At 41.6% G+C, this 14704-nt stretch overlaps 1 protein-coding gene across 2 annotated transcripts in view; it reads left to right on the top strand.

The window, feature by feature from the left end:
- The window catches only part of TCF7 (transcription factor 7), a 135061-nt gene that overhangs the window by 89771 nt on the left and 30586 nt on the right, over nucleotides 1-14704 (top strand). For both annotated transcript variants that reach the window (XM_075274899.1, XM_075274898.1), the window contains exons 4-5: nucleotides 673-805; nucleotides 11169-11259. In XM_075274899.1, the coding sequence (XP_075131000.1) occupies nucleotides 673-805; nucleotides 11169-11259 (224 nt within the window). The remainder of the gene's footprint in view (nucleotides 1-672; nucleotides 806-11168; nucleotides 11260-14704) is intronic.

The following is a 14704-nucleotide window of genomic DNA, read 5'->3' as shown; positions in this document are numbered from 1 at the left end:
TTGTCTCTCATAGTTGAGGTCTACCTATGATGTAAATTACAGACGCCTCTCATCTTTTTAAGTGGTGGAACTTGCACTATTGGTGACTGACTAAATACTTTTTTGCCCCACTGTATGTAATACCAGTAACTGCGCCGGTTTGCTGTCATGAAATTAGAAAAGGAAGAGCAGTTCCGCCTCATGCGCAAGTACTGTCCTCTAGGGATGCCCTTGCGCAAGGGGCGGGGGTGGAAGCTGTTCCAAGACAACAAACTATTTGTGGAGGTATCTTTTCTATAGATGTTTTCTTGTAGTTTCGATTGCTGATGTATTTCCTCTGTTTTGTTGGTTCATTTTGTTGTTCGCAGCTTTGCCTGTTTACACGTCAGAGTTTCGAAAATGACAAATTTTATGCCTATATACATACAAAGACATGCAAACCATTTCTTCCTGCTTTTGAAATGGCTACAAATTTACACTAAACAATGACGGCAGGAGAATAATTATGAAAATCAGCAATGTATCAATCTATGAGAAATTGCTTAATATGAGAATTCTATTAACTCATTTTCTGGCACTACTGAATAACATAAGCAAAAGAGTTGGGTATCCCTATTAAAGTGCTGTCATTTCACTTAACAAAAGCCTTGTGAGTCCTAGAATTATAATTCAGTGTTTTATTTTGTCTTTTAGTCCAGTAAGGTTCCTGTGGTGCAGCCATCGCATGGGGTCCATCCACTCACACCTCTCATTCCATACAACAACGAGCCATTCAGTCACAGTTCCCACTCGCCACATCTTCCTGCAGACCTCAACCAGAAACAAGGTAACTTGAATCCAGTAAAGCAGTAATGGTGCTTAACCCTGATTTGTCTTTTTTCTTCAGAAAGGCAAAATGTAATTTTATAACATAATCAAGTTAAAAATAAATATATATACTGTGTATATATATATATATATATATATATATATATATATATATATATATATGGAATACATTTCTACATAAGAGGTTGTTATGGACTATAACTTTAAAGGGAATAAACGTTAAACCTTCCCCATTACCTTTTGTGGTGTTCAGAGACGTGAGCCCAGTGCTATCATGGCTGCTTAATTTTTCTGAAAAGTTGATTTTTTTTTTTTATTCCTATGCAAATGAGCTAAGAGAGTATCGAGGGAGTGTTCAAGACCCACAGGAAGATTTTCCTCTTGTTTTGAGGGAGGCTGGGGATAGCTCTGATAACATCCTTTCTCTTAGTTCCTTTGCATACGAATAAAAATATGTTTATTTGTCAAAATCAAGCCACCATTTTACAAACACAATATAGTGCTGGTTTACGTTTTGGGTGCTAACAGACTCTCTTTAAGAGAAGGGTGGATGAGAAAGCAGAACACATAGTAAAAAAAAATGTACTAATCATTCAATATTTAGGATAGAGTGACCCTATGGTAGCTTGACCTTCAGGACCCCACCAGTTGCTAGAATGGTGGATTCTTTTTCCCTGCGTTTCTTTACCAATCCTATAGTGGTGACCAAACATGAAAAGTATTGAAATGTTAAAAACTGTTTTGCGTCACTTTATACTGCAGTAATTTTAATTTTTTTCTGCAGTATAGTGGAGTAGAACCGCAGAATTTTGATGCTGGCGAGTCTGTGATGGCTAACCTGCTGTGTGTATTACCTGTGTGACCCCAGCCATAAAGAGGACCTTTCATATCCTTAGGCACATGCAGTTTTATATACCGCTAGAAAGCCAGCTGTCAGAAGGACATTCTGGACAGTTTAACTGGGAACGCCCCTACTGACAGTATTGTGCGTAGCACTATATTGTGAGGGGGTGTTCCTTACCGCCTAGTACTAGTCTCACTGCTCAATGTTATCACTGGGTGGTAAGGAACGCCCCCTCACAGTATAGCGCTACACACAGTACTGTCAGTAGGGGCGTTTCCAGCTAGACTGTCAGGAATGCCCTTCTGACAATTAAGTGCTATCGGTTAATGCACCGCTAGCTCTTCACCAGGGGCACATAACAAGAAAGCAGATAATACATTGAATTCAGCATGCTGTCTGCTTTCTAGCGGTATATAAAACCTCATGAGCCCGAGGACATAAAAGGTCCCCTTTAATGTGTTACTGTTTGTCAATGGCTGTTGCATTGTTGGATTGCTGCTTGCAAATCATGACACCACCATTTTTCACTGGTTGTACATGTTACCGTCATTTAGTTATAAAATGTCATCTACTAAAAATGTATATCTGGGAGCCTATGATAAACTTTTAGGAATGTGATTCAGTATGTAGATCAGGCATGTCAAACATGCGGCCCTTTATAGGCATATCTGCGGCCCGCACAAAAGTCTCAAATTTTGTCTCTAAAGTTTAGAGACAAAGTTTGAGACTTTTGTGCGGGCCGCAGATGTACAAAACTCACGCTGCTGCTCGCTGTGTAGACGTGATGTGACGTGATGACGTCACATCGCGTCTACAACTGTTAGCGCGCACGAGAGAGAGAGAGTGCGGCGGGGGAGCGAGGACTCTGAGTCGTCGGAGATGGTAAGTTTAATGTGTGTACACATAGAGGTGGAACGAGAAACTGGGGGCAGATGAAGGAGGGGACGGCATGACACTGGGGGCAGAGATGGAGAGGACATGACACTGGGGGCAGAGATGGAGGGGACATGAATCTGGGGGCAGAGATGGAGGGGACATGAATCTGGGGGCAGAGATGGAGGGGACATGAATCTGGGGGCAGAGATGAGGGGACATGAATCTGGGGGCAGATGAAGGAGGGGACGGCATGACACTGGGGGCAGAGATGGAGAGGACATGAATCTGGGGGCAGAGATGGAGGGGACATGAATCTGGGGGCAGAGATGGAGGGACATGAATCTGGGGCAGAGATGGAGGGGGACATGAATATGGGAGCAGAGATGGGGGGACATGAATCTGGGGGGCAGAGATGGGAGGGACATGAATCTGGGGGCAGAGATGGAGGGGACATGAAACTGGGGGACATGAAACTGGGGGCAGATGAAGGGAGTATATGTAAACAGATAATTTTCTTTTATGAAACTAACAAAATCTTCTCAGAGAACAAGGCTGACTGATCACCACTTATCAGCTTTGATCAAAGTAGGCACTGCGTTGTCATTTCAGCCTGATATACCAACAATTGTTAGCACAAAGATGTCAGGACAAAACACTAAAAAAGATTGAAAAAAATGATAGCAAATAAATGTTTAGTTTTTAATTGCTGTATTTTTGTTAAATATATTAGTTGCTGTTGCGCACTGCAAATATATGTTGCTGTTACATATTACTACTTCATATCTTGTTTTCATGACTGCTGTTAAAATATGTGTGACATTAGCTGCTGTGTGCGGCCCTCGCAACAACCTCTTGTTACTCATGTGGCCCTCGGGGTACCCTGAGTTTGACATGCCTGATGTAGATACCTGGCATTCATACCTTGTGTATTACCATAGTTATTGTTACATTCCCCTGTCTATCACTTTAAAAATCATATTCATTCTTTCACTATACCTGAAAGGCTTTTCCTGGTTTGAAACCACTGGTTTCTTTAGGATTTTTGCCACTTAAATCTCTTCACATTTCACTTCTTCCTCCCCTCTCACAGCATGCAGAGTGACAGTAACTTTAGATATGGTCTAAGCTACTCAGAAGTGAGACATATTACATGTAAACCAGAAACCATGTAAAACTATCACAGTTAAATATTTTAGTGAGACATTTGACATTCAGCACATCAGTTATGTCTATAATCTCTGCAACACAGGTAGGCTTAGTGGTTAGCAATGGGGTCCTGAAATTCAATTTTTAGTTAAAATAGAATTGCAACTAAATAATGACAGAGAAAAGTCAAAGAACTTTGACAGGGCATACAGTGTTGGCCTAAAGTATTGGCACACCTGCAATTCAACTCTGCTATACCTGAGATGTAGCAGTGCTGTGTCAACACTGCTTCATCTGAGATCGGAGCAGAATGGAGACTGCTGTAGACCGATCTTAGACTACGCCTCCTCCGGCAGAACCAGCGTTGATTGGCCGAATGCTGTACACTGTATGGCATTCTGCCAATCAATGCTGGTCAATGCTTTCCTATGAGAAAAAGTCAGCTCCCGCATAATGCAAGCTGACAGGGATCCCAACTAGCATATAATGGGCTGCCACGAGATAGAGCCCCAAAGAGCTGTTTGAGTAAGATTCCTACCTAAATAAAGCCAATTCCTAGCTAACCCTGCCAGTACAGCTATCCCTGTCTCAGTCACATAGTTCACAGTCTCATATGAACTGAATCTGAAATCCACCATTCATATAAAGTGGAGGTCACCTGATTTACATAGTTACATACATAGTAGATGAGGTTGGATAAAGACATTAGTCCATCAAGTCCAACCTATAACCCTACAATCCCTACAGTGTTGATCCAGGTGAAGGCAAAAAACCCATAAGGCTCATGCCAATTGTCCTATTTCAGGGGAAAAAATTCCTTCCCGACTCCAAATCTGGCAGTCAGTATAAAAACCCTGGATCAACATGTCCTTAAAATCTAGAGACCATAACCTGTTATAGTTTTCTCTCCAAGAAAGGTATCCAGGCCCTCATTGAAGGCCAGCCAATTACTTTTTTCGATTTTTTTTCAATGCCTACATTGTCGTAGTTCCTGTCCAACCTCCCCTGCACAGTTATTGGTGCAAAAAAAGCGCCAGGGAAGGTGGGAGGGGATACGAATTTTTCGTGCGTTTTCCGCATGGTATTCGATTGGAATCAAATATCTCGAGCAGCCTGATATTCGATCGAATACCAATTAGATTGAACACCATTCGCTCATCTCTACTCACTAGGATATCACACAAAGATATAAGAAAGATATCACACACCATATATCATATCTATTGTGCTAGTTTATAACAGACGATACGACTATAAACCCAATGAGAACCTCATTCTATCACAAGAGATACAAGTGAAAACAGAAAAAAGGTCCATGTTGAATGTGTCTTGTATGTTACAATAACAAACAAGATGACACTGGAGGAGAAATGTAACGGGCTTGCAGTAATCAATTGCAACACTACAGGTAGATTGCACAAAGATCGGAAATACATCAGAGCGAGATCCCATTTTTGGACCTGTTCATTAAAATCAAACAGAATGGTACTATCAACACCACGGTATACTGTAAAAAAAACCTGCCACTAATAACTTGCTACGGTGGGATAGTTTTCACCCAACTGCACTCAAAAAGGGGATCCAGAAGGGTCAATTTCTTCATATCTGCAGAAACTGCTTGAACTGCTTAAGAAAAAAAAAAAAAAAAAAGAACTGGGATGATTTTCAATCCCAGTCAGATGACCTGGAGTGTAGATTTAAAAACAGGGGGTACCCAGTTGAAGTTATCAAGAAGGCATGGAATCATGCAAATGCCCAAAACAGAAGTGATCTACTCATCCCAAAAAAACCATGACGTAACAGAGACACAGATACATCTCATAGCCACCTTTGATGATAAATATTGTGAGATAAAACATATGCTCACCCCACTGTAGAAGATCCTGCATTTGGATCTGGATATTAGGGACTCTGTGACAAGGTTTCCCTCTATAACTTACCGTAGGGAGCGTAATTTGAAAGATCTCCTTACACAGAGTCACCTATATCCTCAACACAGAGAGGACAACTGGTTGGAGAAGAGGGAGGTTACAGGCACAAATGTGGTCAATGTAAGGCCTGCCCTTTCATCAAGAAAAGTAACTAATTTTCAAGTGCAGTTACTAAGATAACGTAGAACAATCATGAGTTTATCAATTGTAAAACTAAAGCCGTGGTCTATATGGCCACATGCACCTGTCCGAAGAATTATATCGGGAAAACCAAGAGAGAGCTAAGAAGAAAAATATTAGAACACATAGGAAATATAAACAGGCATGAAGATCAAACTCTAAGCCGACACATGTGGGAGTGTCATGGAGGCGATGTAAGACAGGTTACCTTTCAGGGGATTACCACCATTAGGTTAAACATCAGGGGCGGCGACATAGATCGTAAACTTCTACAAAAAGAAACTGAATGGACATATCGCATTAAATCGATCCATCCTTTGGGACTGAATGGGGGGAAATGCAGCAGCTACTGGAAAATTTCAAAAATTAAAATGGTCGGAGTTTTTAGGTGCAGTAGTTGCTGGGTGCTGGGGAAGGGGAGGGGGTGTTTTGGTTGTCTGTCTGACCCTTCCCTGAGCTTGAGGACTGTTTTTTTTTTTCCCCCACTTGGAATTCAGCCTGGCTGAATATAGGGTATCTGCAGTGCTCCTATTGACCCCTTCCAGACGTAACAGGAGCACTGCAGATCCCCTATATTCAGTAGACCGGGCACTTTCAGATACAGGGATACCTAATGTGTGTGTGTTTCATAGTAATTTTCTACTTTTATATGTATTCTAGGGAAAGGAGGGATTTAGAATTTTTATTTATTTTATTATAATATATTTATTATCCCAACACCTGGGACCCCCACAGGTTACTGGTACAGAGACAGCTTGGTTTGTGGTCTTGTTTGGCATGACAGAAGATGTGCTGCTCTCTCACTGTACAAACTGTTGCGGCGAGTGTAGGTACTATTGAAATTTATGCGGCAGTGCTGCAGTACCTACACTCACCGTTACAGTTTGTACAGTGGGTGAGCAGCGTGGCTCGTAGTATGTAAACATACACCTGATCTGGCAATCCCCGGTTCCATCATCAGCTAAATGAATCTAAACTCTCCTGACAACCCCTTTAAGACTGCCACAGAAAGCTGGCAGCATGTTCACTAGAGTTATTAAGATTTTCCAGCCTATGGAACTCCAGTGAGTTATAGTAATTTTGTCATTTTCAAAAGTGCAGGTTGGTGAATTTTGCCAAACGCCAAAAATTCCCCACTTATACCACTGAAAACTGTTGCCAAAAGGTTGGTAAATTCCCCACTGTGTGTCATCCCAGAGAGGTGCGATGCTAGATGCTAGGTCTGAACTCTTCCCCTCCACTATTATCAGGGAATGAGACTTGTAACATTTCCTGTGCCTTGATCACCAGGGATGCTAACACGACCTTCACTGCCCTAGACTACTGGGTTACTAATATTTTCACTGTTTCTGCTCTAGACTATCCCAAATATCCAAAACAAAAAGAGATTTGGTATAGACACTTTAAAACTTCCACGTTTAGTTCCTGTATGGTATAGGCAGGAATTTTTTTGTTTTTCTGTTTTATATCTCCCAGCATATTTAGAATGGTTTCTAGCAGGGGCGTAACTATCGTAGAGGCAGTGGAGGCGGCTGCCACAGGGCCCGGGCCATTAGGGAGTCCGGTGACAGCGGCTACCGCTGCGTTTTTTTTTAAATAGGCCGTTACGGGCCCTATTCACTTGCCGATCCTGGCTGGGCCGGGATTGGTAAGTGACACCACGGGCCCCACAAAGACTATCATTATACTCGGGGGTCTTTGCAGACCCCCGAGTATAGTGATCGGCGGATCGGGAGTGGTAAGGGAGCATAACAAACAGTGTTACTTACCTCTCCACGATCCTGCCAGGCCTCCGTCCTACTTTGTCTGACGTCTCTGACGTCACATGAACCCGGCATGCTTCCCGGGTCATGTGACGACTGACGTCATTAAGGAAGGACGTGAGCGGCGGTCGACAGCATAGGAGCCGGGTACAGGTAAGCAACAGTGTTTTTTTTTTTTAAATGTTTTTATTCCCCCGGGTCTCCGATTATTATACTCTGGGGTCTGAAAAGACCCCAGAGTATAATAATTGTTTATGGGTGTCCACAGAGGGACATAACACTGTGTGCAGGGGACACTATTGGGGATAATACTGTTTGCAGGGAACACTATAGGGGATAATACTGTGTGCAGGGGCCACTATGGGGGATAATACTGTTTGCAGGGGACACTATAGGGGATAATACTGTTTGCAGGGGCCACTATGGGGGATAATACTGTGTGCAGGGGTCACTGTGGGGGATAATACTGTGTGCAGGGGCCACTATGGGGGATAAAACTGTTTGCAGGGGCCACTATGGGGGATAATACTGTGTGCAGGGGCCACTATTGGGGATAATACTGTTTGCAGGGAACACTATAGGGGATAATACTGTGTGCAGGGGCCACTATGGGGGATAATACTGTTTGCAGGGGACACTATAGGGGATAATACTGTTTGCAGGGGCCACTATGGGGGATAATACTGTGTGCAGGGGTCACTGTGGGGGATAATACTGTGTGCAGGGGCCACTATGGGGGATAAAACTGTTTGCAGGGGCCACTATGGGGGATAATACTGTGTGCAGGGGCCACTATTGGGGATAATACCGTGTACAGGGGACACTATGGGGGATAATACTGTATGCAAGGGCCACTATGGGGGATAATACTGTTTGCAGGGGCCACTATGGGGGATATTTAATACTGTGTGCAGGGGCCACTATTGGGGATAATACCGTGTACAGGGGACACTATGGGGGATAATACTGTATGCAAGGGCCAGTAAGGGACATAATACTGTGTGCAGGGCTTACTAAGGGACGTAATAGAGTGTGGAGGAGGGGGTCGGTCGAGGTCTTCGGTGTCAGTTGGGGGGGGCCCATGTCAAAAGTTCGCCACGGGGCCCCACCATTCCTATTTACGCCACTGGTTTCTAGCATAGAACCTGAATGTTGTCATTAAACCCTGAGAACCTTCTTAAAGATTCAATCTCTAGAACCAGGCTAGAATTTTCCTACCAGCAAATAGATTGTATTTTTATATCATTGCCATTAGAGAATTGGGAATTTTCTAAATCTGATACGGAAACCATCACCCTACCAGCTAACAATTGTGTAGCATATTGACGTAAACATGGCATACGTATTCCTTACATTTTTACATTTGTTTTTTTTTCTCTGGTTAGACTCAGAATATGTTTGTGTCAAGTGGTTGGATTCCATTTATTTGGTGTGATTTGGTCACAGATTATGGTCTTGCAGTCAGTCTAGATTGAGCCAGTAACTACTCATAATGAGCGGTGCATGGGTTGAAGATAGGAAGTAGATTTTGTCAGCAGGTGGAGGACTGTGTTCATGTGGTGATGAAAATGGAAAGTGCCTCATACCATAATTGAGAGCAACCAGTCATCCTTTGACAAAAACTGCATGAAACAGGAAACAGTCTTGCTGCGATAGCTATGTATTTGGTTTGCCCCTGTATTTCACATGCGCTGAGAGGAGTTTGCCCGTACAAGGGTAGGTGGCTGTGGTCAACCCTCAACTAACAAACAGTTGTGACGACAGCAGTGATATGTACTGAGAGCAAACGTAAAATATCACTGTCAATGGACTTCTAAAGATAGGAGATGAAAACATTTACATGCTCCGTTTATGGACAGACCAATTTGGATTTTCTGAACCAAACATTTTTTTTTTCATAAACTTCTACATAACATTTTTGCAGTTGTCAAATCTATGCAAAGGCTTGTTTTTATGTGACATTGCAGTTTAAGAGCTTGTTTTTTGGAGGACAGATAGGATGTTTTTGGCACTGTTTTGGTGTTCCCATAATTTTATTGTTGGATTTTAAGTCCTTATTATACAGGGGAATGGAAAAATTCCCACAATACTATTGTGCATTTTCTTTTTAATGCTATATGTGATTCAGTTTAAGGCTGGTCTTACACGACCGTAGTGGTTTTTGCGGTCCGCAATTTGCGGATTCGCAACACAAATTTCACTTTTAAAATTAATTCCGCAGACATCCGCAAGTGCATCTGCAACGTTCCATGTTATGCGGGTCCTCAAAAAACAAAACACACCACAAAACACACATGTTGACATCCGCAATTGTGGATATACACTGATGTATGTTCAGTGTATATCCGCAAAAATGCACGCGGCCATAGACTTCTATTGGTCCTTCCGTGCCGTAAAAGCACAGCCATTACGGACATGCAGTATATTGTCTGGACCACGGTTGCTGCGTGCCACACCACTGACAAAATCTACGGTCGTGTAAGAGGCCTCATAGAAAACTATGGGACCGTAAATGGTCTGCAATTTTGAACCCACAATTGTGGACCATTTGAAGTACAAAACTACGGTTGTGTAAGACCAGCCTAAATGTGTACTCTAAAGATCAGCAATATCTGACCTTATTTTTATTACACTAGGACAGAAGTCCCTCAACCACCAAGCCGTGCATCACCTGGTAGTGGGCCGCAGGTTCCCTCAGGTGGTCTTCCCCCATGTTCTGAAATGTATAATTCAATGTACAAATAGAATTACTTATTTTGGGGAGGGGGAGGGGCTATAACCTAAGGAGATGGGACTGTTACCTGTGGAGGGCACTATTGGGCCACTATTACTGTAATAGTGCCCTTCATAGGTAACAGCATTACTTATGTGGGGGGGAGGGGGGGTTGCTATTAGGACACAATTACAGTAATAGTCCCTCTGCAGATAATAACATTACTTATCTGTGCGGGGGGGGGGGGGGGAGATTACCCATGGAATGTGGCACTTTACACAAGGTGTCCACTCCCACGTCAAGCTTTTTAAAAGCCATCTAAATGACATTAATGTGAGCACCAGCTGCCAAGTGCAGAAGAGTGCCATACACTGGATATAACAATATGTTATGTATGCTTATCAAGCATTGCGATTAAAGCATAGTAGTACATCCAAATGTGGGATTATGGTTTTGGGAATTTTCTGCTCTTGTTTACCCCATATATAAATGAACAGACAGTTCAGCAGCCACCACCCACATCTAAATTGTAACCTTGTTATAGCAGCTGAAACAGTGGGCCAAAAGTAGTGGACATAAGGCAGATGTACCTTATAGCCCCACTGACAGAAGAATTGTGCAGCACCCACCTGTCCTTGGGGTCTCACTCTTTGCTCAATTCTCGAGGCCGACCGTACCAATCTTTGAAACGTGTAGTTTGTTATGTCTCTAGTGGTGTAGCTATAAACCTTTTATATACATCAATGTTTAATATTGGCTGTAAATTTCAAAAATAACAGAATGTCAATATAAAACATTGATTTTGTTTGTATTAATAAATATACTGTATAAGTGAGCTGTGAACCTTGTACATATGTGTCAATTCTCCAATATAGTAAGTATATATAATTTTTTTTTTTGTTTGATAGGTGCACACAGACCTCCCCAAACACCAGATATTCAAGCATTTTACCCTATTCCTCCAGGAGGTGTTGGACAAATATCACCTTCAATGGGCTGGTAAGTGTCCCCTCTTCAGAAAGAATTTCATTATGGACTAAATGTGTTTTTGTCATATATTCATAGCCAACTGCCTGATCTTTTGATTATGTGATAAAAAAAAGGAAAAAGGAGTCTATATGATCGCCTAGATCTTTAACACCCAAATAAGCTAATTTATGCATACCTTCAAGGGTTAAAAAGTAACCACTAACCATGTTCTTATAGAAATCAATGAATCTGTGTGTATGAATATATAATATGTTTATATGCAGATAGATGGAATAAGGTCATAGCATAGTGAATAAGTTTGGCTTCCAGGACTGCCCTGGTTTCCCAAGAATTCAGTAAAAAATACTTTTGTTCTAATAGAGCATAGAGCGTGAGTCAGGTAAGTAAACGTTAGAAACACCAAGGTACAGTTACTTCAGTCAACGAAATACAAAAAAATGTGCACGGAAACAAGTGGGGAATTTGCTCAAACAAGGGGTTTTCCCTTAAAAGTATCTTAGCGTTTGCTGCTCTTACAGACAAGTAGGATCATTTCCAGCTATGTATTAAGAACCATCAGAAGTCTGCAAGCATTGCAAGAAGCAATGGTGATACCATACAGGAAGGGTTTGTAGAAAAGCAGTAAATAAAAAGTAACTTTGCATATGCCTGAAGGGGTTTTCCAATAAAATACTCTCTGCATAGTAACATAGTATTGTTAAAAAGACATATCACGTTCAACCAGGGGATGGGAAAGGGCATGACTAAAAGGAATAAGGATATTCCAGTAACAAAAAGTTACCCTCTATCCGAATGGGGTCTTCTGATTGATGGAGGTCAGACCTTTAGGTCCCCCCCCCCCAGGTTACGAAAACGGAGGTATTTTGTACCCCAATTTAATTGACATGGTTGGTTGTAAATACATGCCACCACTCATTAGATTTAGTGGGGACCATCGGAGATAGCCAAGGTAAAGTGCTTATTGACCATCTCCAACACCCCAGGTAGTGTCATTTGTAGTGTTCTGATCCCTACCGATCAAGCATTACTCCCTATCCTTAGTAGCTTCCTGTTATCTGAATAATCCTCAAGAAGGTAAGAAACCTGATTTGTTGCACTGTGAAATTGGAAAATCATGACATAGTCATCATGGAGGAGAGCGATATGGACCAAACCATCTGAAGCTGAAAAGAAACGCATTTCCTTCATCAACCTTCATTTCCAATTGCAGTAATTAACATGTCAGACTGGTTTAGGGTAAAGGTGTGAAGGCCTTAATCCTTTTGTATTCTAGTAATTTGTCCCATGGAGTTAGAAATGTCATTGCTGGATTAACTTTGCACATTTCTGTTCTGCTTCGGACCGGAATGTGGAACATCAAAGGAAGTCGATGTACTGCAGTGCTCCGGTATTTGTTGGTGTGATTACAACATACACGATTAACTTTTAAGTAGTGTGGGAGTGATTGTTGTCTGACAACTTGTAAACAGCTCTGGGGGGAACCCAAAGTGGCCTGGATTAGTGGATATTTGGCAGTGCTTGGACGTACACATAAATGGCATCCGCGTTCATATTAGGCGTGGTATGACAGTGGAGAAAGTATTCCCAAAGCTTGTCACACAGTTTCTCCAGTGTACAGACACAGCAGATTATTTAGTATGAGAAATGTAGGTGGAGCGTCAGTAAGTTACACAGTGTAAACAGTCTGACAATGCATCACATTTATCACAGTTACTCATGCTGCATGACAAATCGGATGCACATATGGGAACCAGCCCCACGTTACTAGTCAAATGTATGGGTAAGTTCACACTTCAGTTATTAATGTCCGTTGCTCTCATCCATCATAGGACAAGAGCAACAGACATTAATGGTAGTAGAGTGACTGATGCAGTCGTAACCCCTTCCGTCTGTCTGCATTTACTCTCATGTAAAAATCGTTTTCTCCCAGCATGTTTGTTAACTTTAATGATGGAAGGAAGAAAAACTTGTGTATGCAAGACTTTCTTCTGTTACAAAAGTAGGCAAACCTGACGGAAGAAACAGCCATCATAGTTTTTTTTGTTGTTATTTTTATTTTTTACTTTAGTATCATGGAAACTGTCCGTCACTCTACTACTGTTAATGTCCGCTGCTCTCATCCTATGACAGAAGAGAACAATGGACTTTTACAATGGTAGTGTGATGTCTCCTAATCTGAGGAAACGCACTTTAAACTTTCTGCAGGATCTGCTGTTACTGGAGCATGAATAAGTAATAAATAGACAATAATAGAGTAGCGGATGACGCACGGACACTCCTATAAACAGTGTAGAAACTCCCAGCATGAGGACATTCATCCCACTGAATTACCAAAGTACATTGCCACAGAACATGCTCACCATTGTACTCCACCAGTAGCCAGCACTCCAAATAGACGTTCTGTTTCCTCCTATGAACACCTATGGAAGGAGCAAAACAACTTTTGTATGGTATGTGTATACAAAATATACATACAGGTGAATATTTACCTCCACATGACCATACCTTTGAGCTTTCTTCACTTGGAATGCTGACATTGTGTCTGGATAACATTTAAATTCTACTTATTATACTGTTCTTCTAAATATACTTTGTCGGTCAGTGTTTTCAGACGTACTTTCTGCTAACCATTAAGAAACTTGTGAGATTTGTCCCATCCACTATTCAAAATGTTTCTCTTTGACGCTATTCTTATTTTAGAGTGCCATTATTTCCGTAGATGTCTACATATGAAATGGTTTTACATATAAAACAACACACAATACAATAAACCTGAATTCACAGTGACTGGCACAGTGGTAGAGAGAATGATGCCTACAAGGACTTACAAATCTGCTTCCTGTTAATTACAGTGAATACATATGTCAATAGAAATGGTGTTGTTGTAGAAGAAATATTGTTATAATATTCATCAAAAAATGAACAATATAAACTCCTCAGTCACACGACCAAGTGTACAGGCCGAGGCTCTTTTGATGGGGTTTATGGTGCTGCATTCTATTACGGGGAAGGTCCTGTCTTGCTCCGTGATATCAGAACAGAATGGATAAGAACCCCCCATTGTCATCCAAGTGCATTAAAAAAATCGAACCCTCTTGGGCCTGCACACTGAGTTGCATGCAAGAGGCCTAAAGCGGTTGTATAGTTTATATAAACATCACATAATACATTTTTATGATAGTTTTTGTTTTAATCCCTTGCCGTTTTTGAGAAATCTTCTTGTCGGTGAATGGAAACATGCATTGTATACATTTACAACATCCAAGACTAGTCCTGCACAAACATCCGTGCAGGTTGTTACAGTGTATGAGTAAGATAAACTTAAGCAACACATTGGCTTTTCTTGGCTTGCAAACTGGTTGCTCTTATTTATTCAGGCCCAGTAGCTATGTGAGTTGTCAGTAGTCAGTGACCAAATGCAATTCTATCTTTAGAGACTTTGAAAATGCTGAAC

This window comes from Leptodactylus fuscus, chromosome 5, assembly GCF_031893055.1.
Source record: "Leptodactylus fuscus isolate aLepFus1 chromosome 5, aLepFus1.hap2, whole genome shotgun sequence".
NCBI lineage: Eukaryota > Metazoa > Chordata > Amphibia > Anura > Leptodactylidae > Leptodactylus > Leptodactylus fuscus.
The sequence above is the reverse complement of the archived record's forward strand: the minus strand, read 5'-3'. Positions and strand labels throughout refer to the sequence as shown.